Below are 23,701 nucleotides of genomic sequence, written 5' to 3'. Positions count from 1 at the left end.
GATGATTGCTTATTCCACGCCCATGGCAGGTGCGTTCGCGACGCATGATAGTGGCATTATAATATAAACAACCAACGCAGCGGCGAGCTTGCAGTAGTCTTCACGATTTTGATTTGCAGGTGCAGGTGGCTTTCACGATCTTCCGAACATCTCCAAAAGCATAAGGAACCACAATACGAAATTACACACTCTGCAATAGCTAAAGCAAGGTGCTTACCTCTAGCCGCATGTCGTAGTCGACGCTCTTCATCTCGATTACGAATTTTGCGATTACATCGGACAGCCCCACGGCGCTGGAAATTTCTTCGCGAACGCCGTAAACGGGCTGAGAAGCATACATATCTTTGCCAAATTGCACACTGGTACCTTTGAAAGACTCTCATAGAAGCTGCCTCATTTGAATCCTGGAAGCAAGTGCTTCATAATGCGAGACCCGATATACAATTGGGCGCCGTAAACCGCACTGAAGAAGCCGCCACAAGCCACCAGCTAACGGCCACTTTGCTCTTCCACTAAGACCCAGTAACACTAGTCTCAACAATAAAGTTTTTTCTCTCTCACATCAACGTTTTCAATTCGCCTGATTCCGCGAAATAGCACGCGACTGCCGCTTCGTTCTGCCATTCTCGAAATACGCGATGGAGGCGGAACAGACATAATGCGAATGGCTGTGCGGTAGGTGATGCTAGAGCTCCGGCAATGGTAGTGCCCTCATAACAGCGCTCGTGGCGTATAGCATTAATAAAAGGGCATCGTAATTAGGCTTAATTATTCATAATTAAAGATTGTGCAGGAATACTCACCTACATGTGGTCATGATGACCAGGCAGTTGAAAGCGTCTACGAACTGCGGAAAGGAAAGACGCGATATACTTTACTAATAGGCGACTTCAATGCCAAGGTAGGGAAAAAGCAGACAGGAGACCAGGCAGTGTGTGACTTTGGTATTGGTCTACGAATAGCGGGCGGCAGTTATTAAGTTTGAAGAGTGCAATAACTCACGAATGATGAACATTTTCTTCAGCAAACCGGAAGTGGACATGAAAAGTTCTTAACGGGGAGATTAATAATAAAATTGATTTGGTGTGTTCTAACCCCGCCATTATGCAGGATGTAGATGTAATCGGGAAAGTGCAATGCAGGGACCACAGGATGGTAAGGTCTGAACTTATTCTAAAGCTGAAGAAGGAACGAAACAGATTAGTAAGAAGTCCATCAATGCATTACTGGTGAGGGGGAGTGCAGAATAGTTCAGGATCTCGCTACAGAAAAGATATTAAGCTCTAACCGAGGATGACAGCATTAGCCTAGAAGCAATGTCCAATAATTTCGCAGATATCATTACTAAGTGCGCTTTAGAAGTAGGCAGTAGGATAGTTAGAGAGGATACCGTTAAGCTGTCTAAGGAGACGAAATAGTTATTTAGGCAACACCAAAGTAAGAAAGCTTCAAATTCAACAGACCAGATACATTTGGTAGAGATATCAAAGCTAATCCATAAGCCCAAATTATCCGAAGTAAGGAAGCATAATATGGAGAAAATTGATCATGCTGTAAAGAGTAGGGGAAACCTGAAGTTGATGAAGGAGAAAAGAGGCATAGGCAAAAATCAGGTGTATCCGCTGAGGGACAAGGCGGGCAATGTCAACATGAATATGGTCAAGATAGTCAAAGTTGCCAAGGGGTTCTATAGTGTTCTCTGCCGTAGCCAGAGAGGTCAGGACAATGATGAGGTTGGCGGTAGGGAAAACCAATCAGACTTACCCGCAGTGACGAAGGACGTATTTGATTCAGTAGAAAGCTCGACGGTCATAAAGGCATTGCGAAATGAGGGTGTAGACGAGTCGTACGTGAAAGTGCTGGACGATGTATATACTGGCTGTACAGCAATCGTAGTCCTGTTTTAAGAAGTAACACAATTTTTACAAAGAAATGTGTTAGGCAAGGAGACACGATCTCCCTAGTACGATTCATAGCTTGAATGGAAGAAGTATCCATAGATTTTCAACGAGAGCAGTTAAGGGTAAGGGTAGATAGAAACTACTACAGTAATTGTCGATTTGCTGATGACATTGCCATGCAGTAACTCGGGAGAAATGCAAAGAATAATTCATGGCCTTTATACGAAAATTACAAAAGTTGGCTTAAAAATCAATCTGCAGAAGACTAAGGTAAGGTTCAACAGCCTCGGGAAGAAACAGCAGTTTACGTTAGGTAGCGAAGCACTGGAAATATTAGGCGAATATGTCTACTTAATACAGGTAGTAACCGCAGATCCGGACCTTGAAAGGGAAATAACAAGGAGAATAAGATTGGGATGCAGAGTATTTGGCTAGCACTCGCAGTTTATGACTAGCAGCTTTTCGGTATCGCTCAAGACGAACGTTTACATAGTTGCATATACATGTACTCACCTATAGGGCTAACACGTCGAGGTCAAGGGGGTTCTACTAAAGTTGAGGAATAAGCAGAGGGCTATGGAATGTAAAATGGTACGGGCAGTATTAAGAGATACGAAACCTGCAGAGTGGGTCAGAGAAATACCTCAAGTTACTGACATTTTAGTGCAAGTCAGGAAGAAATTTACATGAACAGGACATGTAGTGCAAGGTGTGTCTCATCGATTGACATGTATAGCGGCTATTGGCAAATTGATTTCGACAAAATATTGGTTGGTTGGTTGATTTGTGGGGTTTAAAGTCCGAAAGCGACTCAGTCTGTGAGAGACGCCCTAGTGGAGGACTCAGGAAATTTCGATCACCAGGGGTTTTTAACGTGCACTTGCATCGCACAGCACATAGGCGCCTTGCTTTTCGCCTCCATTGAAAAGCGGCCGCCGAGACCGGGATTTGATTCCGCGTCTTTGGGAGCAGTAGTCGAGCGCCGTAACCACTGCGCCACCCCGGCGGGATGATTTCGATGAAAGAGATCGCTAGATGACCGCATTCATCACACCGGACGGCCTACTCGGGTTCAATGTGATGCCATATGGCCTCTCACCAGCATCGTTTCAACGAGTAATGGAATTGTTCTGGCGGGCTTGAAGTGGCAGATTGGTCAGGTATACTTGGATGATGTCGTTGTCTTCTCCTGTAGCTTCGAAAACCACTAAAAAAGGCTTCGGACAGTGCTAGAAGCTATCAAGTCATCAGGGCTAACTTTGAAAGCAGAGAAGGGCCACTTTGCCTACGAGGAACTGCGATTCCTGGGTTTTATCATTAGCAAGGAAGGTGTCGCCCATCCAGAGAAAACGGTTGCGATCACGCACTTTCCACCTCCCGCCGACAAGAAAGCGTTACGCAGGTTCTTTGGGCTATGCGCTAATTATCGACAATTTGTCAGGAACTTTTCGCACATCGCCAAGCCGTTGACGCAGCTTACAAAGATTGACGTAGATTTTAAATTGGAAGGGAAGCAAGAAGAAGCCTTCGTCAAGCTTAAGCGCCGTCTACAGTCCCCTTCTGTCCTGGTCCACTTTGATGAAAACGTCGAAACTGAACTTCACTCCGAGGTAAGCGGTTTGGGCCTAGGCGCGGTTCTCGTTCTGAAGAGTGCAGGACAGGATTAAGATATCGCCTATGCCAACCGTTCAATTTCGAAAGCTGAAGCCAATTATTCAACAACGGATAATGAATGTCTTCACATCATTTGGGTGACATAAAAATTTCGCCCCTATTTGTACGGACGACCATTCAGGGTTATGAAATATCACCATGCTCTCTGCTGGCTCGCCAACTTAAAAGATCACTCCGAACGCCTTGCAGGATGGAGCCTAGCGTCTTCAAGAACTCGACGTCACAGTCGTCTATAAGTAGAGCTGCAAGCCCTTTGAAGCAGACTGCTTGTCACGAGCTCCCCTTGATGCGCTACCGAAGTAACAAGGCGAAGATGCCTTCTTGTGACCGGTAACGCCAGCAGTTTTGTACAGCAGGAGCGCTTGGACCCTGAGGTAAAAGACCTTGCTGATTACCTCGAAGGAAAGATCGCTACCCCTCTTGCTGTGTCCCGGCATCATTTATTGTCGCTCGCCCTGTACAACGACGTCGTCGTTTATAACTGCGCAACCAACATAAAAGCACAGCTTCTTGTAGTACCCAAAGTCCTCTTACATGAGATTCTGCAGGCGGTGCACGATGAACCGACAGCAGGGCATCTCGGATTGGCGCGCACGTTACACATGATACAAGAAAATTATTACTGGTCGCGGTTGCCCGCCAACCTTGTTAAATATGTGTGACCATGCTGTGAATGCCAGCGACGCAGAGCAACCCTGACGAGACCTTGTGGTTGGCTGAGCCCCATGCCGCCGCCGAGTAAACACTTTCAACAAATTGAGATGGACCTTCTAGGCCCCTTCCCAGCTTGATCACCAGTCACGCCGAAGCCAAAGCCGTGCCTAATGGTACCGTAGCACCAGTTGCTAAATTTTCCGTCGAAAGAAGTTTTCTGCGAGAAGGCGCTCCTGAGGTGATCATCACGGACAGAGGAACTGCATTTACGGCTGTGCTCACGCAGGTCATCTTGCACTACAGTCTAACGAGTCCGCTTAGGACAACTGCCTACCATCCCTAGGGCAATGGGCTTACGCAGCGCCCCAACAAAACGACCGCAGGCATAATCACCATGTACGTGGACGCCGAACACAAGACCTGGGACCCCATCCTGCCGAACGAGATATTCACGTATATGAAGACAGTCGAGGAGAAGGCGAGAGCGACTCCGTTCAAGCTTGTGCACGGCAGGGAGCCCACAACGACGCTCTACGCAGTGCTGCCGCACGTAACCAACGAGGACAACTTTGACATCGCCGCCTACCTGCCGCGTGTAGAGGAAGCCCGATGACTCCTACGGCTGCTTATTAAAGATCAACGGCGACATCAACACCTGGCGATATAACTTATGACGATGCCGCGCAGAGTACAAGCCAGGAGACCAGTTATGTTTTTGAACTCTAATTTGCCGCCATGGGCTAAGCGAAAAGTTATTCGCACGATACTTTGGGCCATACAAAATACTTCGCTGCGTTGAATAACTCGACTATCAAGTCATTCCTGACAGTACGAGAGCATCACAACGTCGGCAGACGCGCCCAGAAATTGTACATGTTGTTCGTCTGAAGCATTATTACGCGCGTTGAATAATCCGTGGTGTTTAAACTTTGTAACTCTATGAATAAGTTGCTTTGTGTATTTTGGAACATCAAGGCGTTCAAGGCGTTGTTTTTCAAGGGGGGAGTAAAGGCGCGAAATCTTCAAAACTGTATTTGTTGTTCTTTAGGAGCCGTTGTCATGCGGCGTTATCACTCTGGTTCTGGCACGTATATCAATTCTGTATTCTTTGTTTGCTAAATCTCGATGTCGCGAGACTCATTTTATCAGTTTCTTTGTCGCGCAAGGTGCGCCGAGATGTGTCTCGACGATTTCGATGACTCGCGTATGTCTCTGCAATGTTCCAGGTTGTTGCGCTAGTAACAGTTTGGGGCGTTATCTATAGATGGTTCTGAGCAGCCTTTAAATTGAGCGTTGATGAGTGCGACAGGTATTGTTTGTTCAACGATCGACGAGCACGTTTGTTGATATCACCACCGAGTTGCTTAGTTCTTTTGCGGGCGCAGGCCAGGCCAATTTTAATTTCAGCACTATCACGCCTGTGTGCTCTTTTCTTGTATACGGCCTTGTCACCGCCACTACTTGCCAATAACCTGTATTTGTCGTCCTCTTTATCAATAAAAATCCTTAGTGCTCATTGTTTATTGGTAAACTTAGGATCTACTCTGTCCTTGTACCACGGATGTCTGTTATCAGGCGGAAAGGTTTTTATTTATCAGTCATTAGGACTACATGATCAAGGCGCCTCAGTCCTAGTAATTACTGATTCATTTGTGCGTCTTGATTGAACAAACGCTTGAAGAATATTGCGGTGTTCTCTGGTTTGGAATGCAGTCCTTGTAGGTGTGCCAAAAACATAAAGATGACAAGAACATCCTTGTCTATAAGCCATGGCTGTATCTCTTTTTACCTTTACAAATATTTTTTAAACGAATAGAAAGTAATTCCAGCCTCCGTCTCCAGTGCGCCCAGTATGTCCCACAAATGATCGAACTCCATTGTCGCATGCCTCTTTATTTCAGAAAAGCTACTCACAGGAACCGGCATTTCTTTTGTTCATATGAGTACCCTGAGTAAGTGAGAACTGATTGTCCTCTCACTTGCTTTGTTTTTTGGAATCCATTCTGCAGTTCTTCTATCACACTATCATTCTCCAAGCAAGCCGAAACTTTGTCCTTTATAAACTAGATACTAGCATTTTATACGACTCTGGTTCTTTATGGCGGCTTTCTCCTCATTTTTTGAAAACGAAGCTTACCCTTTTTAATGTCCATATAATGGGGCTTGGCCATTCGTTTTCAGTTGGCACACCCCCTTTCCTTAATGTTTACTTTCTATTGGGGCACAATTTCTTTATAATCAAATTGTGATACCACTCACGACCTTTCAAGTGATACATAAAATAATCTTCTAACCCCTTTTGCCACTTCCCACTCCATTACTCGTGCAATACCATTGCACCAACAGATCTTTCTTTCTTTCTCCGACAAAAAAACTTCGGACACTTCTTTTTTGTCATCCCTATTTTCGTTGGGGTCGCCACATATGAACTTCCGTCTTAACTGGAGCCCAGTCAGGGGGATTGGAATGAATCAGTTTGTGTTTGGTTCAGGAGCGGCGTGGTTGCCTGGCTATCTTTCTCTGTCGGCCTCCCGGCACGACAGCACGGGAACGCCCACACAACATAGTGTCAGAAATGACAGCCGCATGCTAAACTCGTATTGAAGCAGCTCTCAACGACCCTCAATGGCAAAAAGATGCTCACGAACGAAAGCGCCCAGTAGGCATAGTTGCTAGGCCTCACTCTGCAACCGCTAGACGCGTTCGACGTCTGCAACCCTGCAAGTTGGTCTTTATGGAAGTCTCGCTTCGAGGACTATGCCGCTTTCTCCGGTCTACGAAACACTCCGCTAGACGTGCAAGTACATACGATTCTGTACTGTATGGGCAGGAAGCTCGCTCGCTGCTAGACACTTTTTCATTCGACACTGCCACGTTAGCCACCTACGACGCAGTTATCAAACACTTCTCCGAGAACTTCGAACATCTCTGTAATGAGCTCTATGAGTCGTCTCGGTTTCACAAGCGCGTTCAACAACCAGGTAAGAGTGCCGGCGCATTTTACGCCGAGCTGTTCTAGATAATCAAACGTTGCAACTACCAGTCACCGGCAGTGGAAGAACGCTTGGTCCGCGACAGGTTTGTCATTGAATTGCTCGACATGCGTCTCTCTAATAAGCTTTGCTGCTTCCCGAAGGTAACTCTGAAAGAAGCTTGGATGCAATCTTGTCAGTCCGAGGATGCGGACAAGGAACGCTCACTCGCACAGTCTACCTCGCCAGGCATGGTCAACACTAATACTGCGACTCAAAAGTTTTCGCGACGGCCGGTCGATGCCAGAACGCGCTCACTGGATGTGAAGTCGGAACGCTATCGTGATATTCTGGTCTGTTTCTTCTGCGGCCGCGCATTTTATAGACGCTCAGACTGCCTGCCAAAGAGCTCTGTCTGCAACTGCTGTGGTAAGACAGGTCATATTGCTGAGATTTGCCGCTCTAAGAAGTCGAGGCAGGTCAAACTCAGTCCTATCCAATTGCACACTTTCGAGAAGCCAGCTAAAGCCAAGAATGTGGATTTCACAGTCGACAACTACACAACTCACTTCAAAGTTGACTCAGGTGCCGAGGTTTCCGCAGTTTCAAATCACTTCCCCGATGGCCGGCTGAGCTCGCCAAGGTAGATGCTATTTTGACAGGGCCCTGTGCCTAACCTCTGCTTGTAGGAAATCGTATTTGGCACATCTATCTCGGCAAGGGAAGATCTTCTGCCAGCGTCTTTACGGCATTCACTCACTTTCAGTACCTTTACTGGGTCTACCAGCGATCCACGCTCTTGAAGTTTGGGTACTGTCAACATTTTGTGTACTGTCAACACTCTTGAGCCAAAGCTTTATGCTGAACTGTTCTGCGTCCTCGGCATGCTCAGAAATGAGTACATCATTCGCTTGAAACAAGATGTGCTGTCTCACTCAGTGCCCCTCGACGGATACCAATCCCGTGGCGTTCAGTTGTTCGGCAAGAACTTGAAAAACTCGAAAGCCACGCCGTCATTTGCCGTATTGATAAATCAACTCCATGGTGCGCCGGACTGGTGGCAGTGTAAAAAAATGTAATGTACCGTTTGTGTGTGGACCCGACTCGACTAAACAAAGTGGTTCTAAGGGAAATACATATTTGCCTACCGTTGAACAAGTTGTTGGTCTCATCGGTGATGCAGCCATTTTTTCGAAGCTGGATGCAACTGCAGGCTTCCACCAAGTCAAGCGGTCAGCAGACCCGCAAGCACTGACAACTTTCATCACTCCTTTCGGTCGCAATTGTTCTTGCCGACTGCCCTTCGGCATCACTTCCGCTCTGGAGTATTTAAATAAAATGGCCAGGATCCTTTGAGGTCAGGAGGATGTTGTCAACAGGATTGACAATTTTCTTGTTTTTGGACGTACCAATCAGAAACACGATTAAAGACTAGAGCGAGAGTTGTCTTGCAACTGCAGGTGTCACAATAAACAAAGACAAGTTTTGGTTTGAGGTCTCCGAAGTCTCCTTCCTAGGTGTCGTCGGCTCAGCACAAGGCATCAAGCCAGACCCGGGCAAGATTGATGAAGTGTATGTAATGCGACCTCCCACAGACGTTGCAGGTGTCAGACGTTTACTCGGAATGTTATTCCTTATTAATTTAAACAGTGCGAACACGATGACAAAGAACAAGATAAAAGAAAGCCAGAGTACAAGCACTTGTACTGTGTCTTTCTTTTATTTGTCCTTTGTGTTCTTGTTCGCACTGTTTAAATTATTAACGAATAAGTACCACCTCGCCCAACAAAGTATTGGGATGGTAAATCATCTTGCTAGGTTCTTGCCTCATATTTCGGAAATAACTGCTCCGATACGCACCTTTCTCATCAAGAATGCTTGTTGGACTTGGCAGCATGAACATCAAACTGCATTCAAAAATGTCAAGCAACTTCTGAGGTCCGAATGATGGTTGGCCAAGTACCACCCATCAGATGCCACAACAGTCTCTGCCGACGCCAGCTCGTTTGGACTCGGAGCAGTATTGCAACAAGCGCAACTGACTGGTGAGCGGAGGCCTTTTCCTCAAGGTCAATGACGACCACAGAACAGAGGTACAGTCAAACAGAAAAAGAGGCCTTGGCTACAGCGTGGACCATCCAGAAGTTCGACCAGTTCATCAGAGGCAATACCATCACCATAGAGACTGATAACCTTCCGCTGATGTCATTGTTCGTCAAAATGAAACTTGACGTGCTTCCTCCGAGAGTGCAAAGACTCAGGCTTAAGGCAATGCCTTACCAGTTTGAGATCATATACGTGCCCGGAAAATTGTTGGCTACAGCGAATGCATTGTCCCGCATCCCTACCAAAGTGCATCCAGTAGACACGGTGGAACATTTTGCTACAGCAGTCATGGCTTCTGCTCCAAATGTGCTTCTTGTGAAGATGCGGAAAATCAGGAATGCCCAAAGTTGTGACTAATAATGCACCAAGCTCATCTCTTTCTGCCAGCACGGCTGGCCAAAGAATTCAAACATTCCTCTTCAAGTGTGAAAGTATGAATCAGTCAAGGATGAACTTTCTGTTTTTGATGATCTTCTCCTCAAAAGCACTCGCCTCGTGATCCCTGCAGCAATGAGGCCAGTAGTCTGGACGCTTCTGCATGAAGGGCTCAGGGCATCAGTCGCTTCAAGGCCCTCGTTCGTGAATCTGTGTGGTGGTCTGGCATAACAGCGGAGATAATCTCCCTCCTGACCAGCTGTCAAAGGTGCGCCCTTACACACTTTATTCTCGTTCCACATAAACGCCACAGGTTCCACATGAGTTCCAGATAAATCACTTATTCCAGATAATTTATCTTTAACAAGACGTTATTAGTTTGCGCTACGTGGAACGCTACACTTATGGCGTATTTCAGTCTTTTTAACTGGAACGAGCTCATATTAACTAGAACATATATATTCTTTAAATGAAACAGCCGTTTTTCCAACTTCCGCGTGTTCTACTTACCAACAACGTGCTCGAAAGACACATTGTGGCGTTCTAGATAAAACCCGGCAATGTCCAAAAAGAAACAAAAAGATTGCACGGGCAATCTCCAGTTATGGGTTTCCTCAGAGCAGTTGGCACCCTTTGGAATTAGGACCAAATGCCAATTAGTGCCCACTGGTCCAACTAAAAATAATTTGGAATCAGCAGTCGTTTTTCGACTGGGTGGTTACTGCAGAACACATATTATGGTTACCATTACACAGCGTACTGCATAGATTTGATTGCAAATTTCAAAATGTTTTATTACTTGCTTGACATTTAGAGCAAAGATTAATGTTGTATTTATTAAATATGCTTAATATTACACACTGGCGAAGGCTATACCAAAGCAGATGAATATATTAGGCTTGATTATGGTTTCTTTTTTTCTCTTGATTATTGGTGCAAGCTTCTAACCCGGTTAACTGATGTCACGTGTGTCTCTTATTATCTGGGCTGACTTTTTATTACATAATTTTGTATTTTGTGGTGGCTGTGATATGGCTGTGCGTAATAGAAAAAGAAACTGTGCTATTCGAGAAGCCGCTTCGACAGCTGAATTTATAAATGTTTGTTGTCTTCCGATACTATTGCCAGATAACTTGAAATGCGGTGATGATTCTATGTCTCAGAAGGCCAAGTAAATATACATGATTCAATGAGAATTCAGGGAAGAAATATTCCTGTACATAATTGCATGCATGTATGCTCAAGCGAAATGGTGTTAGAAGTTTGGAGCTCAGATGACTAACTGGAAAAGAGAGCTTAGCGTATGACTTTATCGCGCTTGGAATTCGTCTTGTCGCAAAACAAAATTAACGTTTACCATTTTTCCCCACTAAACTATTTCTACTTCGGAGCACAATAACCGCTGCCAAGATGACTAATATACAAAACAGCAATGCGCGTGCATTTACATGCTGAGTGTGACGCACGCAGGAGGACAGCATTTCAAAACCTGACCTAGGGCCCATCTATATGATTAAGTTCATGCATCATGCTATCAAACAGTGATGAAAAAAACGGCCCTCAACTCAAGGAAATTGGTGCTGTGAAATTACGTCACATCGCTGATAACGCAAGGAAAAGGAAACCGTGGTAGGTACCATACACACGAAGTATAATGGTGGTCTGATGATACGGTGCCCTTTACCGAATGTCCTATATTACGACCCTTACACCTCTTAAAGTGCATCTGTATTTCTAATCAGCCTAGATTGATCTTTTTTATTTGTGTATTATTTCATTTTCAAGCCAGCACTCTACAAGGCATAAACAAAACATATACCTCGTAACTGCATTTTCTATACTCCTTTCTGATTGTTTACCTTCACTGCACTATGGATTCTTGCTTTATTATCTATTTTCTTTTGGTGGTGAACTTGTCATGAACATAGGCTCATCAAATTTGCGCGAGGGGAAATTTGGGGGTCGAAGTGGCCAAGATTTGGGTGGGTCACCCACATTTAGAGGTCACCGTTGAATTGCTGATATTAACCTAAATTGAACTATTTTGGTTAAGTTCGAACCAGGTAAAATTTCGAGTGGCCAGGCGGTTGAATTTTGAGGGTGCGGGCAAATACTCTGATGACACGTTTCGCGGACAGATTCTGCAAACTTGGTGTGTTATACTAACGAATTAAAATAATGAAACCCTCAGCATTGCATGGGCTCCGCTCATTTCGCCGCCTGGGGTCGGCATATATGCTCGAGGACAATGTAGAGCCATGCCATCTGCGGTCAGCGCCGAGCGCGCTGCCAGAGCTAACCGCGGTTTAAACGGCTCAGCAAACCGGCACCTTTTACACTTCACCTCTATATGCAAACGCGACTGGCTTGCTTGGGTTCGAACAATAATTGGTACTCCGGCTGAGGCACTCCGACAGTTGTGTACGAGGCCCTCATTATCACATTCGTAGCGGCGGCGGTCTTTGTACACATCGGTGAAGGCTAAAGCAAGCCGCCGCGTGCGTGGGTGCATGTAAATGGAGCCCTCCTTCTAAACAGGCCAAGTTGCTTTATTGCAAACCCTCATAATCCAAACCAAATAAACGTAATTGGCGCAAAAACGCCGGCGAGAACATGAAAGGTCTTTACCCCACAAGTTCATGGTCACAATGCTGCGCGAACGAACGCTTGGGAACAAGTTTCCGCAACCATGTGGTTCACGCTACGACAAGCGCCAGCCACATTACTGATAGCATGTGTATACCAGCGTTCGCTCAAAACAAGCTTGGAAAGACGCTTCGCTTGTATCATGCAGCACGTAGCCACAGAAAGTTATTTCTCGCTAAATAAGCTAAACTTGCAGCTTATCTGCCGCCATCAGGCAGACATGATTGCACGCTTTGTTCCATGACGCCGAGCCCGAGAGTCGTCGAAGATAGCAGTCTAGCCCATGAAACACGAACTTAATTTTTCGCACGCAACAGGAGGCGTCACCAAGAGTGCACGGCCACGCGCAGCACAAGGTAAGCGGCGCGAAGCGCTTCATCACGGTAAGCCATGAACGCGTTACCCGATGGTCACGAATGAGAACCCCTTATCAGCCCTACGATGGTACCAATTCATTTTGTTGTGCTCCTCAGTGCTCTTCCTTTTTTGTCACAACAAAAACAGACCAAAGCTCCCTGATGTCGAAGCTCCGTTAAAATGGACTATGGCGACTGCGACTCCTAGTTTTTGCAGTCCAGAACGCCGCGGATAATTGATGCCATTTAGAAGCGAATCAAGAGCACGAAATGTTTTTGGCGCCACGACACCCTGCTGATGGCCAAGTGCCTAGGTAAGTGCTGACCGCTTGACAACGCTGTGCTTTGTTTGAAATCGTAATGGCTCGTCACAAACTGATGGTATCGTTTTCCTAATTCGCGTAAACCAAGCCATCTCGCACACATTCAAAATATGTTGTGGGTTGCATGTTGGGCTCTTTTATTGGCACGTTGACACAAGTTTTTTTGCAAAAGCAGCCCTATAAGAAGCATAGTGTCTGCTGTAAGCAAAGAACTAAAGCTGCTGGACATAAATACGCAGATTCAATTCTGATGGCGGCGGCCGCTTTTAGATGGAGGCCAAAATCGTGTCTCAAATGTGAGGCGCTAAGTGAGATTAAGAACCCATAATGGTCCAAATTTTCCGAGATGTCGACGGAGGCATCCCTCACAGCCCTTGTCGCGTTGCTGTGTTAATCTCTATAAGAGAAAAAGAACACCGAATTGGGCACACATATTACCTGTACTATTCGGCACATTTTACTCTGATCAATTTACTATTGTGTCCGTAGGTATAAAGTTGTACACTGTTAGAATTCCAATCTATTTTTGAATTGGTCATGTACAACTCAAGCACAACTCGTTATCTCAGCATATCATATATTTCCTTTGCAACTCCTAATATTAGTCGATAAGTGATATTGTGTCCATGTGGTTGTGTACATTTTCAAAGCTGTGTTTTATATCTCGTTACAATCCCTGTGTGTGAAACGCTGTAGCGTGTGTCTGCGTTTTGTATCTGTTTGCGGCTGGAAATCGTCATGCTTGTCAGAGTCGTAGTGAAGGACAAGTTATGGAAAGAATTCAGTATTACTCTAAATATAAAATACCTATAGAGAAAATATTGGGGCGAGGGGTGTATTACATAACTATATTCGAAACTTTGCAAAGAGAATAATTATGACTGCTCAGTGTCACTAAAATTTTTTTATCAGCATCTAACATGTTATGAATTCGAAAGCCGCGCAATGAAAGAAAATTTTGTCAAGAGAGTGGGAAATATTGCGGATCAAGTAAACGTTTCTCTTTAGGAGGAGAACTTCATGTCTAGGCTCAGTTTTATTCATTGCGGCTACTTTTCTTGAGCTTATTGCGATTCTCTCTCATGTCTGCATCTGCTTGCTCTTATTCACAACATGCTGGAAGAAGCTATTCAGAAGGTTGGATGGAAGAAGTATGTAGGCACAACACCAATAGGTAACACCTTAACAATACCAACTTGTCAATGCTATGGCGTATAGAGCTAAGTTTTTCATGCAGGCAATTACTTATTTCCTACTCTACATTGCTGTTTGTTTGGAAACTAACAGCGCTATAATATTCATAATTTGGTATAGATACATATCTAGCATTGAAATAACGAAACTCCCGTTTATTATATTGTAACGGATGAAATGATTTTTATATAGTCAGCTGGTATGAGTCAAACGGGAACACATTCATCTCTGCTGCGACTGACCACATGTTGTAACGACGGAGAAAAATGTTACCTGAAGAAATACATTTTTTATTGCGTAAGCAATACTACGCGACTTTTCAGCCCGTCGCGTGAACCCGGCCGGTAGCTACGTTTCACCTTTCACCTTAAGAAGAAGAAAACAAAAAAAAAACAAAAAAGAAGCAAGAACACAAAAAGAAGGTACTTCGGCTTTGCTACGCAACCTACCGGGTTTAACTAAAGGTAAACTCCAGCTAATTTTTTTGGTGACAGGAGGGTAAAAATGTATTGTGAGCTTTGGGCAGAAACGGCCAAATTAGGAAAAGCTATTTTAAATTTTTGATATTAAAAAACGCAGATCATGGAGCTTCACCTTGATCCGTGTATTTCTATGACAAAGGAAAACTCTCTCATGAGTGAGAAACACTGTTTGCTTGGCAGCGGAGACTAGCATTGAAGAAGCTTAGTTGTTGTGTTTGGCCATGCACTTCATCCTCGGCCTGACGTACCCCAATTTATTTGGCCAAAATTTGGCATTGCTTCAAACCGTTTTCTCTGAACGTCAATATGTCTCATGACTTAAAGCTGGAATCAGTTTTGGAGAAGCTGAACTACTCTAGGTGCAACGTGCGCACCGATTACGAAACCTTCAAGTGCCTCTCAGGTATAATAGTAAAAGCTATCCTCGAAGTTTTGTTGCTAAGCTAAATGCTCTATTTATTCAAGGTCTGCAAACTTTGATATGCTGTTTGTAAGGTATTGATTGCTTTATGAGCCAGAAAATGGACACAAAAATAAAATTTGGGAGCAGTTTCTGCAGGCCACAGTTTCTGCTAAGATAAACAACTTGGTTTACAGATTAGATCGCAAAACCAGTTTTTGCTCTGCAATGTGACGGTCTTTAATGCGTATAAGACATGTGCGTATAAATCGCATGTGATCAGAAATCTATGAAAATGCTGAAGTAAGTGATACTTGTAGCATACTTTGTAACCTACTTTTGTGTCATGCACATCTTTGTATTCCTACTCAAATTCTTGCAAGTGTAGCTACTATAATAAATTCATACTGCCTACTTTTCAAAACATACAGCGAACTAGTCACAGGAAAAAGAATATGGGCCACACACACAGGCAGTGTATTTACATCCCCTTTTCTCTTCCTTCCACAGTTGCACGGTATACTTCTGTGTCATGAACTAGCCAGCCAGCCACAGCATAGTATCCCATTGCTTCCTCAATTTTCATGTTTCCTCATGTTATTCCTACAGTGTTACATCCCTCATGGTTAAGCCACTTTTTCAGCTTGCCTTGTGCCTTTTCAAAAATATCGCATCTCCTTCCTTTAAATCACGAACCGTACCGTAAATATCGCTTTACCGCATAGCAAAAATAAATAATGTAATTGAAAGAAAAAAATATTTTCCTTGAATGATAGTACAAACCACAATTCAAGGCTTATTCCTGGTGTAACCTCTTCGTTCCTCGCAGTTAGCGGAAAACACCAGCATTTGAGATTGCATTCGTTTAATCGTTTGCTCATATTTGTTATAATTCACATGCAAGCATTTTTAGTCGTATGACAAATGTTTTTGTCCGCATAGCTTTTATTAAATAGCAGCTTATATGTAGCTTTCGTTATTTCGAGCTCTAGTGCCTCACTACACTTAACGGTTCTGGTTTGTAATAGTTGACGCTGTGGTTTGCAATATATAAGTCAAAGCTATAGAAATAATAATAGTTTGAACTCAGAGGTTCTCAAAAACTTGTTTCCAAAACCTGTTACTTCACTTTATGCCGGGTGAAGAATGTGATTACTTAGAAAGGAAAATAAAAAGACAACAGCAGCATGGAAATGTAAAATGTTTTTGGAATTTGTATAACAAAGGAAAGCTAAATACATTTATTTTATTTAAAAGCTCTGCCCGACGTTGAGAGGTGAATTGTAAAGGGCACACAAGGAAGAAATTAAAACACCCTTAAGGTCTTTGCTGTAAGCTTGGATTGGCAGCTAATTTATTTTGTTCTAATTTTGCCATTCTGCAAGCTTTTATCGGCGCCTCTACGTCACAGTGTATCTAGACTTGCACGTTTTCTTCTGCTGTTGCTTTTTTATTTTCCAAGTCACTCAACCACGGGTTCTCAGTAATGAAATATCATCCCCAAGAAAACATTCTTTCATTTTTTGTCGTGCTCGTCTGCCCTCGACCACATTTCTTCTTTTTGAGGCAAAATGTACAAGAGCCATGCCAGTGTGGGTTGTCATGCCCAGCAAAAGAGGTACCATGTCTAATCGTTAGCTTGCGAACTGACGCCCACTTTGTACCATTGTTCGCTTTTCTTTACAACTGTGCACTAAATTCTGATCATTCTATTTGATCAACATAATTTTAATTATTTCAATCTGCTATTCACAAAACCCCTGCACATTTGTTACCTCTCATTGTAAGTGCTTCAGCAGCCGCTAACAATAGATAATTCTGAGCAGATGGGGGGGAGAGTAAACATTAAACACTATACCTCTCGCTATCCAAGTAATGTCGACGGTGGAAAAGTTTGTCTAGCATGTACAAGAGCTCTTGTAATGCAGTTTAATAATGCCCGAGACTGAATCAGTATTCGTGTCCCCAGCACACAAAAAAACTGCAGTGTGATTGCAAACCTGAGCCAAGCACGTTTGGCTCTCTGTTAGGTGATGTCGAGCAGCAATCAAGAAATTCAACCAAGAAAGAAGCTGGGCACTCTTGCCGGGCAGCGACTTCGAGCAGTGCAGCCATCAAATAGCTCAACCACCAAGAACATTGGGCACCCCTGTTGAGCCGGGCTGTCGAGGAGAAAAGCCATAAAATAGGTTGAAGCACCGTGAAGAAAACGTGGAACGATGTTTCAGTTACATGTATGTTCAACATGAAACCTTTAGAATTTAACGGGAACGTTGTTCCACATATTCAGTTTACTTTTATCTGAAAAACTGCCTCAGACATATAAGCGGAACGTTTAAAAAAATCCGCAAACTGAAACTTTTTGTGGAACCTGATTAAGGATGTTCTCAAGTGAATTCATGGTAACCACTCAAACCGAATAAAATTAAATTTTATTTTCCAACAAATGTAGAGTCGCCTGGGCTAAAAGCTGTACAAACAGCTTGACAAGGGCCCAGCAAACCCGTACACAACATAGCAGGAGCAAACAGCAAGTTTTAGAAGTTCATTAATAATACGATCATGACATACAAAAGTGTTATACCATGCATACGTCATTGCAGCACGATATGAAAACAAAACAAAGTTGATCAATAATAAAATCAATAGAAAAAGCTAAACAAGATAGAAAGTTCGTAAAGGCGAGTATAATATTTAAAGTAAAAATACATATACGAATAGTTTATATTTGCACTAAGTACGTTCTAAACTGCTTAAGAATAAACCAACAGTATCTCTATTTGCTGAGAAAAACGGGAACATTATGAGCCAGGGATTGTAACTCGTAGTCTGTACTAAAATGTGTTAGAAACCACGTGTCAGTGCATCTGGTGTGTACTATTGCAGTGCGGTGTTCAAGAGATGCAAGTTTTACAAAGAAATTTCCCATACCTGTCGAACCGAAATATGTATTTGTAACAAGCGATATTCATAAATATTATCTACTCCGATAATATTACGTGATTAGTATGAACTTCCTACAAACCTCCCTCTTCATCCCTGGGAAGTTTTGAGCATGGACCTCTTGATGGTAGTGGACTACTACTCCCCGTTCCTAGAGGTGGTGACACTGAAAAGTAAAACAGCTCCAGTGGTCACTGAGGGGCTCAAAAGCCTCTTCGCCCGTCATGGGATACCGCAACAGGTATCCGCCCTTTGTTTGATGCGAATTAGATGCATTCGCTGCATCTTATGATTTCGACCCCATTGCCAGTAGCCCCCTTTACCCACAGTCTTATGGAGAGGCAGAACTAATATTCCGGACTGTGAAACACATCTTCCGTAAGGAAAACGATGCTTACATGGCCCTTCTCAGCTAAAGGGATACACCAGGTGTGAGTGGCTTCAGCCTAGCTCAGCTCCCAATGGGAAGGCGACTGAGAACTAGAGTCCCAAAGCTGGATGAAAAGCTTCGTCCACACTGGCCCGAAAGTGACTTGGTAGCCCCCAGACATGACTCTTTCAAGAAAAGGACTGAAAAGGAATTCAACCGACGTCATCACGTCAGCGATCGCCATTACATCATTACGGTGAACAGGTCTGGGTTCGAACCGACTAGGTGCGTGCTACAATTCTGAGCAAGGCACAGCGTCCAATGTCCTTCGTTGTCGAAACGGAGCGAGGAACGATTTTGCAGCGGAATTGTTGACACCTTGTACCTTTGTGCTGAGGGTAGCAGATTCCGCACTTCTCCAGCCTCACCCTCGAACTCAAGAGGCTGCAACACCTCATCTGCCGCCTGTTACAGCGGTACCGTCACGTCCTGGTGATGGTGTTGTTGCTGCCCGTAGCGGCCGCCATGTAGTACCATCGGACCGCTGGAACTTGTGACTGAGAAAGAAGATGTTGGGGTCGCCACCTATGAACTTAAAAGTGGCGCTCAATAAGCTGAAGCCCAGCCAGGGGTGATTGAGTTTGTGTTTGGTTCTGGAGCGGCGCGGTAGCCCGGCTCTCTCTTTCTCTCTCGGCCTCCCGGCACGACAGCACGGGAACGGCCACACAACAATTTCCGTTTCAGTCTTCCAAGCCCAATCATCTCTCTTGAGTGTTAATTATGAACTTAGAACTAGGCTGGTCTAAATACTCCAGCAGTTGAGATGTCGAGAGCACTTGAGGCTGTTTTGAAGATTTTTGCTTATTCCTTAGAACGGTTAAAAAATATTTTTCTAAACTTTCCTAGACTTAAAATTAATGGTTTCTTTGAACAGTTTATGAAGTCATCTCATCTCTCGCTTTACGTCAGCCGTTGTTTCTCCTCTCTGCATAGAATATAAATGTTCCTGGAAGCTTCCAAATATTTTTCAATGGCCCTCTTAAGCAATCTATCCCACTAGCTGTCGGGTTTTTATTTTCTTTCCCCCTTTCGGTTAACTCATATTGTCAGTCACCGCATTGACACCGGTGACGCCAGTCCTATTCACAGGCGGCCCTATCGTGTTTCGCTTGCCGAGCGACGCGTCATCCAAACAGTGGTCGACAAAATGTGGGCGAACGAAATAATTGAGCCTTCCAGTAGCCCCTGGGCATCCCCTGTTGTGTTGGTCAAAAAGAAAGATAACAGTTGGAGATTCTGTGTTGACTATCGTCATTTAAATAAGATAACCAGAAAAGATTTGTATCCTCTTCCGCGTATAGACGACGCGCTTGATACTTTGCACGGAGCCAGCTACTTTTCGTCCATCGACCTTCGTTCTGGCTATTGGCAGATCTCTGTCGACGATAGAGACCGTGAAAAAACAGCGTTCACAACCCCTGACGGCCTTTATCAATTCAAAGTCATGCCTTTTGGCCTTTGCAATGCCCCAGCAACCTTCGAAAGTATGATGGACTCTTTGCTCCGAGGCTTCAAGTGGACTTGTTTGTGTTATCTTGATGATGTAATAGTTTTCTCGCCTACATTTGAAAGCCATCTCCGTCGCCTTTCTGCAATCCTAGCGCTTTTTCGCCGCGCGGGACTGCAATTAAACTCCAAAAAGTGCAGCTTTGGTCACCGACAAATCAAAGTCTTTGGTCACTTGGTTAATGTTGCCGGCGTTCAGCCTGACCCCGACAAGATTCGTGCCGTCAGAGATTTTCCCACTCCACGTTCATCCAGCGAGGTTCGAAGCTTTATAGGCCTATGTTCTTATTTCCGACGATTCGTCCCGAATTTCGCAGCGCTAGCTCGTCCTCTCACCAATCTCCTAAAGAAAGACGTTTCATTCTCCTGGGGGCCTGAACAAGTTGCAGCTTTCTCGGAACTCATTGCTGCTCTCACAACTCCACCCTTCTTGGCCCATTTCAACCCATCTGCCAATACTGAACTTCGCACCGACGCAAGTGGCCATGGCATTGGAGCTATACTTGCCCAGAGACAACACGGCCGCACAAGGATGATTGCGTATGCCAGCCGCCTATTATCTACGTCCGAACAAAATTACTCTATCACAGAGTGAGAGTGCCGGGCACTTGTTTGGGCTATTACAAAATTCCGCCCTTATTTGTTTGGCCGGCATTTTACTGTTATAACAGACCATCATGCCTTGTGTTGGCTTTCCTCCCTCTAAGATCCTACAGGCCGTTTTGGGCGCTGGGCTCTTCGATTACAAGAGTATACATTTTCCGTCGTGTACACGTCCGACCGGCTTCACCAAGATGCAGACTGCTTGTCCCGTCATCCCGTCGACTCCCCTAGTCTTACCGACTCTGACGATGACGCCTGTGTCTTGTCTGTGGCGGCCTTTTCTAACATTGCCGAGATCATTTGCTCCATTCCATTATCCTCCGTCTGACCTGCGACCGACCTGATCCATCTCTTGCCTTATATGTACTCCACGAGAACACCCTATTACGACACAATACGCGACCAGACGGCGCAGACCTTTTGCTCGTCGTTCCACAACATCTGCGTTCCACCATCCTTGACCAGTTTCATGATGCTCCAACGGCTGGCCACCTGGGTGTCTCTCGCACATACGACAGCCTGCGCCGACGCTTCTACTGGCCGGGGCTCTACCGCTCCGTCCAGCAATACAACGCCGCATGTGAATTGTGTCAGCGTCGAAAGAAGCCAAAAATTTTACCTTCAGGCCATTTGTAGCTGATCCCCATACCCACTGACCCGTTTTGCCGTGTAGGTGTTGACCTCCTTGGGCCCTTTCCAGTTTCCGCCTCAGGGAACAAATGGATCGCCGTCGCCACCGATTATGCTACAGGGTATGCTATTACCAGAGCCATCCCGACCAGTTGCGCCACAGACGTCACTGACTTCCTCCTAGAAAACGTGATTCTACATCATGGTGCCCCTCGTGAACTACTAACTGACCGCGGCCGCTGCTTTCTTTCGCGAGTGGTTGACGAAATTCTACATTCGTGCTCCCTCCGTCACAAATTCACCACAGCCTATCACCCCCAGACCAACGGCCTCACGGAACACCTAAACCGTACCTTCAGAGACATGCTGTCCATGTATGCGTCTGACGACCACCGGGATTGGGATGTTCATCTACCCTTTGTGACATTCACTTACAATTCATCTGTCCATACTACCGCTGGATACTCCCCATTTTATATGATATTTGGCCGCCACCCGTTACAGCCCTTCGACACCTCACTACCCGCGGCAGACGCCACCAGTACTTACGCCAGTGAGGCCGTAGCCCGCGCTCATTATGCCCGCCGGATAGCTCATGCCAGGCTCTCTGCATCCCAAGACTCTCAAAAGTTCCGGTACGACAGTCCCCACCGTGATGTCCACTACCCTCCTGGGTCACTCGTCTTGCTGTGGCTCCCGTGCCGTCGAGTGGGCTTGTGTGAAAACCTTTTGCCCCGTTACACAGGCCCTTACCGAGTTTTGCGCCCCGTGACAGACGTCACATACGAATTTGAATCTGTGCCTCCGAAATCCTCGTCCAGAGCGCCATCCTATGAAATAGTGCATGTGTCCCGCCTGAAGCCCTATTATGCACGTCCTGGTTCACAAACGTAGAACGCACCGGGACTGTGCTTTTCCAGAGGGGGGGGGTAGTGTTACTGAGCGGTATTCGCTGGCCGTGCTGACGAAAAAGGAGTGCGACAGACTCCCAGAAGAAGACGCAGACGAGTGCTGTGCTGTGATCATCCTCAGTGGTGTGGACCACTGCCGTACTGTGAATATTTCACGTAACAATATATTAGCTAGTTGTAGATCAAGCAGTCGTGTGAACTTCCTGTGAGTCCATACTGCAATAGCAACCTCGAAAACGGCTGCCTGTTCCAACTTTATTGATGCTTCAAGTAAAATATTTATTCTGGTTGTTCATTATCTCCCGTTCCTACATTAGTTACTTCTCTGAAACTGAATGGAATACGTTATTGATCACTGCTTAAAGTTCTGGAGCAATATTTATTTATGGTAAAGACTCATAACATATTCATATTATGTGGCTATAGCGCATAATATATCATCAAATGCAGGCCTATAACCTTCCATGATATGAGCCTTTCATAGTTCTCACTACTTAAAAATCCAGCTACGATATACATTCGAGACACACCCAGCTGCATGTTACCGGTCGAGTTTATGCACCCATCCGGATTGTATCTGTGCACATTAATACCCCCTATTATAATTATCTCTACCTAGGTGGTGGATTTCACTACCTATACATTCTACCATCCTTTTCTTGCTTTCCTCTTCCATTCTTGTTACGGCTACAATAATATAAAGAATGCTTGTTCCTCTCGAATTTGTCTTTAATTCTATTCATAACTCCTGTTTAAGTATTTGCCACTTCATAGACTGAGGGATGAATACATCATCTTCTCTCACTCATGATACCCTTAACTGTTTGAATATTGGCATACATACACTTACCACTGCGAGGTTGCTCCTTGTCTCTAAGATGTGTGTTCACAAAATCATCCTTAATAAAAACAAGCCGTATTCAAGGAAGGTCGATCTTAAAAGAACCGCGATGGTCAATGCTGCTCCTGTTTGCCTGTAAAAAATTGAAACCATGCCAGGAGTGGCTTTCCTGTTTCCTGTACAGCGCTGATTAGTAGATACCAGGGGCAAGAGTGGACAGGAAGAAAAAATAATGGACACGGATATGCCGTGTTCTGTCTGCTCTTGAACATTTTATCTACTAGTCTTGCATCAAGAAGGCCAACAATATATTCTTCTATACAGCGCTGATACCGATGAGACCGCATGGTTCATTACCGACTTCTTTAGTAGAGTCATCAGATCTTGTGGTACAGCTTCATATCAGTTAGTCGATTATAGAAGAAAAGCTTGTTACGCGAATGTCATCAGCATTAAGAAAGAAACACTCAAGGGCATAACTATAACACAGCGGTGATCTCCGAAATAGGCAGTCTGAGCCACACTAGGCTACACACTGCACGAAGTAGCTAGGACAAACACACTATCGCTTCATACCGGCCAAATGTAATAAGCACTCCAAGAGGTGTAACAGCTGGTGAAGCATGCAGTACGCAAATGATAAAAAGTTAGGTGTTGTTCAATCATAGCCGAACCTGTTTATACAGCGTTAGCTCTGTTTGTCGCCGCCGCAGGGGTCCAAGGCAGTCGCATAGCGTACTTTCCTTGAAGCCCA

At 44.8% G+C, this 23,701-nt stretch overlaps 1 protein-coding gene and 1 pseudogene across 1 annotated transcript in view; both read left to right on the top strand.

Annotated features, from left to right (window-relative positions):
- Nucleotide 1: 1 nt before the first annotated feature.
- LOC146184470 (uncharacterized) lies at nucleotides 2–7,848 on the top strand (annotated as a pseudogene).
- A 1,426-nt stretch (nucleotides 7,849–9,274) lies between these two features.
- The window catches only part of LOC146184469 (uncharacterized), a 38,020-nt gene continuing 23,593 nt past the window's right edge, over nucleotides 9,275–23,701 (top strand). Inside the window, exon 1 of the mRNA XM_084608551.1 lies at nucleotides 9,275–9,622. Within this exon, the coding sequence (XP_084464677.1) occupies nucleotides 9,275–9,622 (348 nt within the window). The remainder of the gene's footprint in view (nucleotides 9,623–23,701) is intronic.

The sequence above is a fragment of the Amblyomma maculatum genome, chromosome 7 (genome assembly GCF_055883805.1).
Source record: "Amblyomma maculatum isolate TAMU_Amacu chromosome 7, ASM5588380v1, whole genome shotgun sequence".
Lineage (NCBI taxonomy): Eukaryota > Metazoa > Arthropoda > Arachnida > Ixodida > Ixodidae > Amblyomma > Amblyomma maculatum.
The sequence above is the reverse complement of the archived record's forward strand: the minus strand, read 5'-3'. Positions and strand labels throughout refer to the sequence as shown.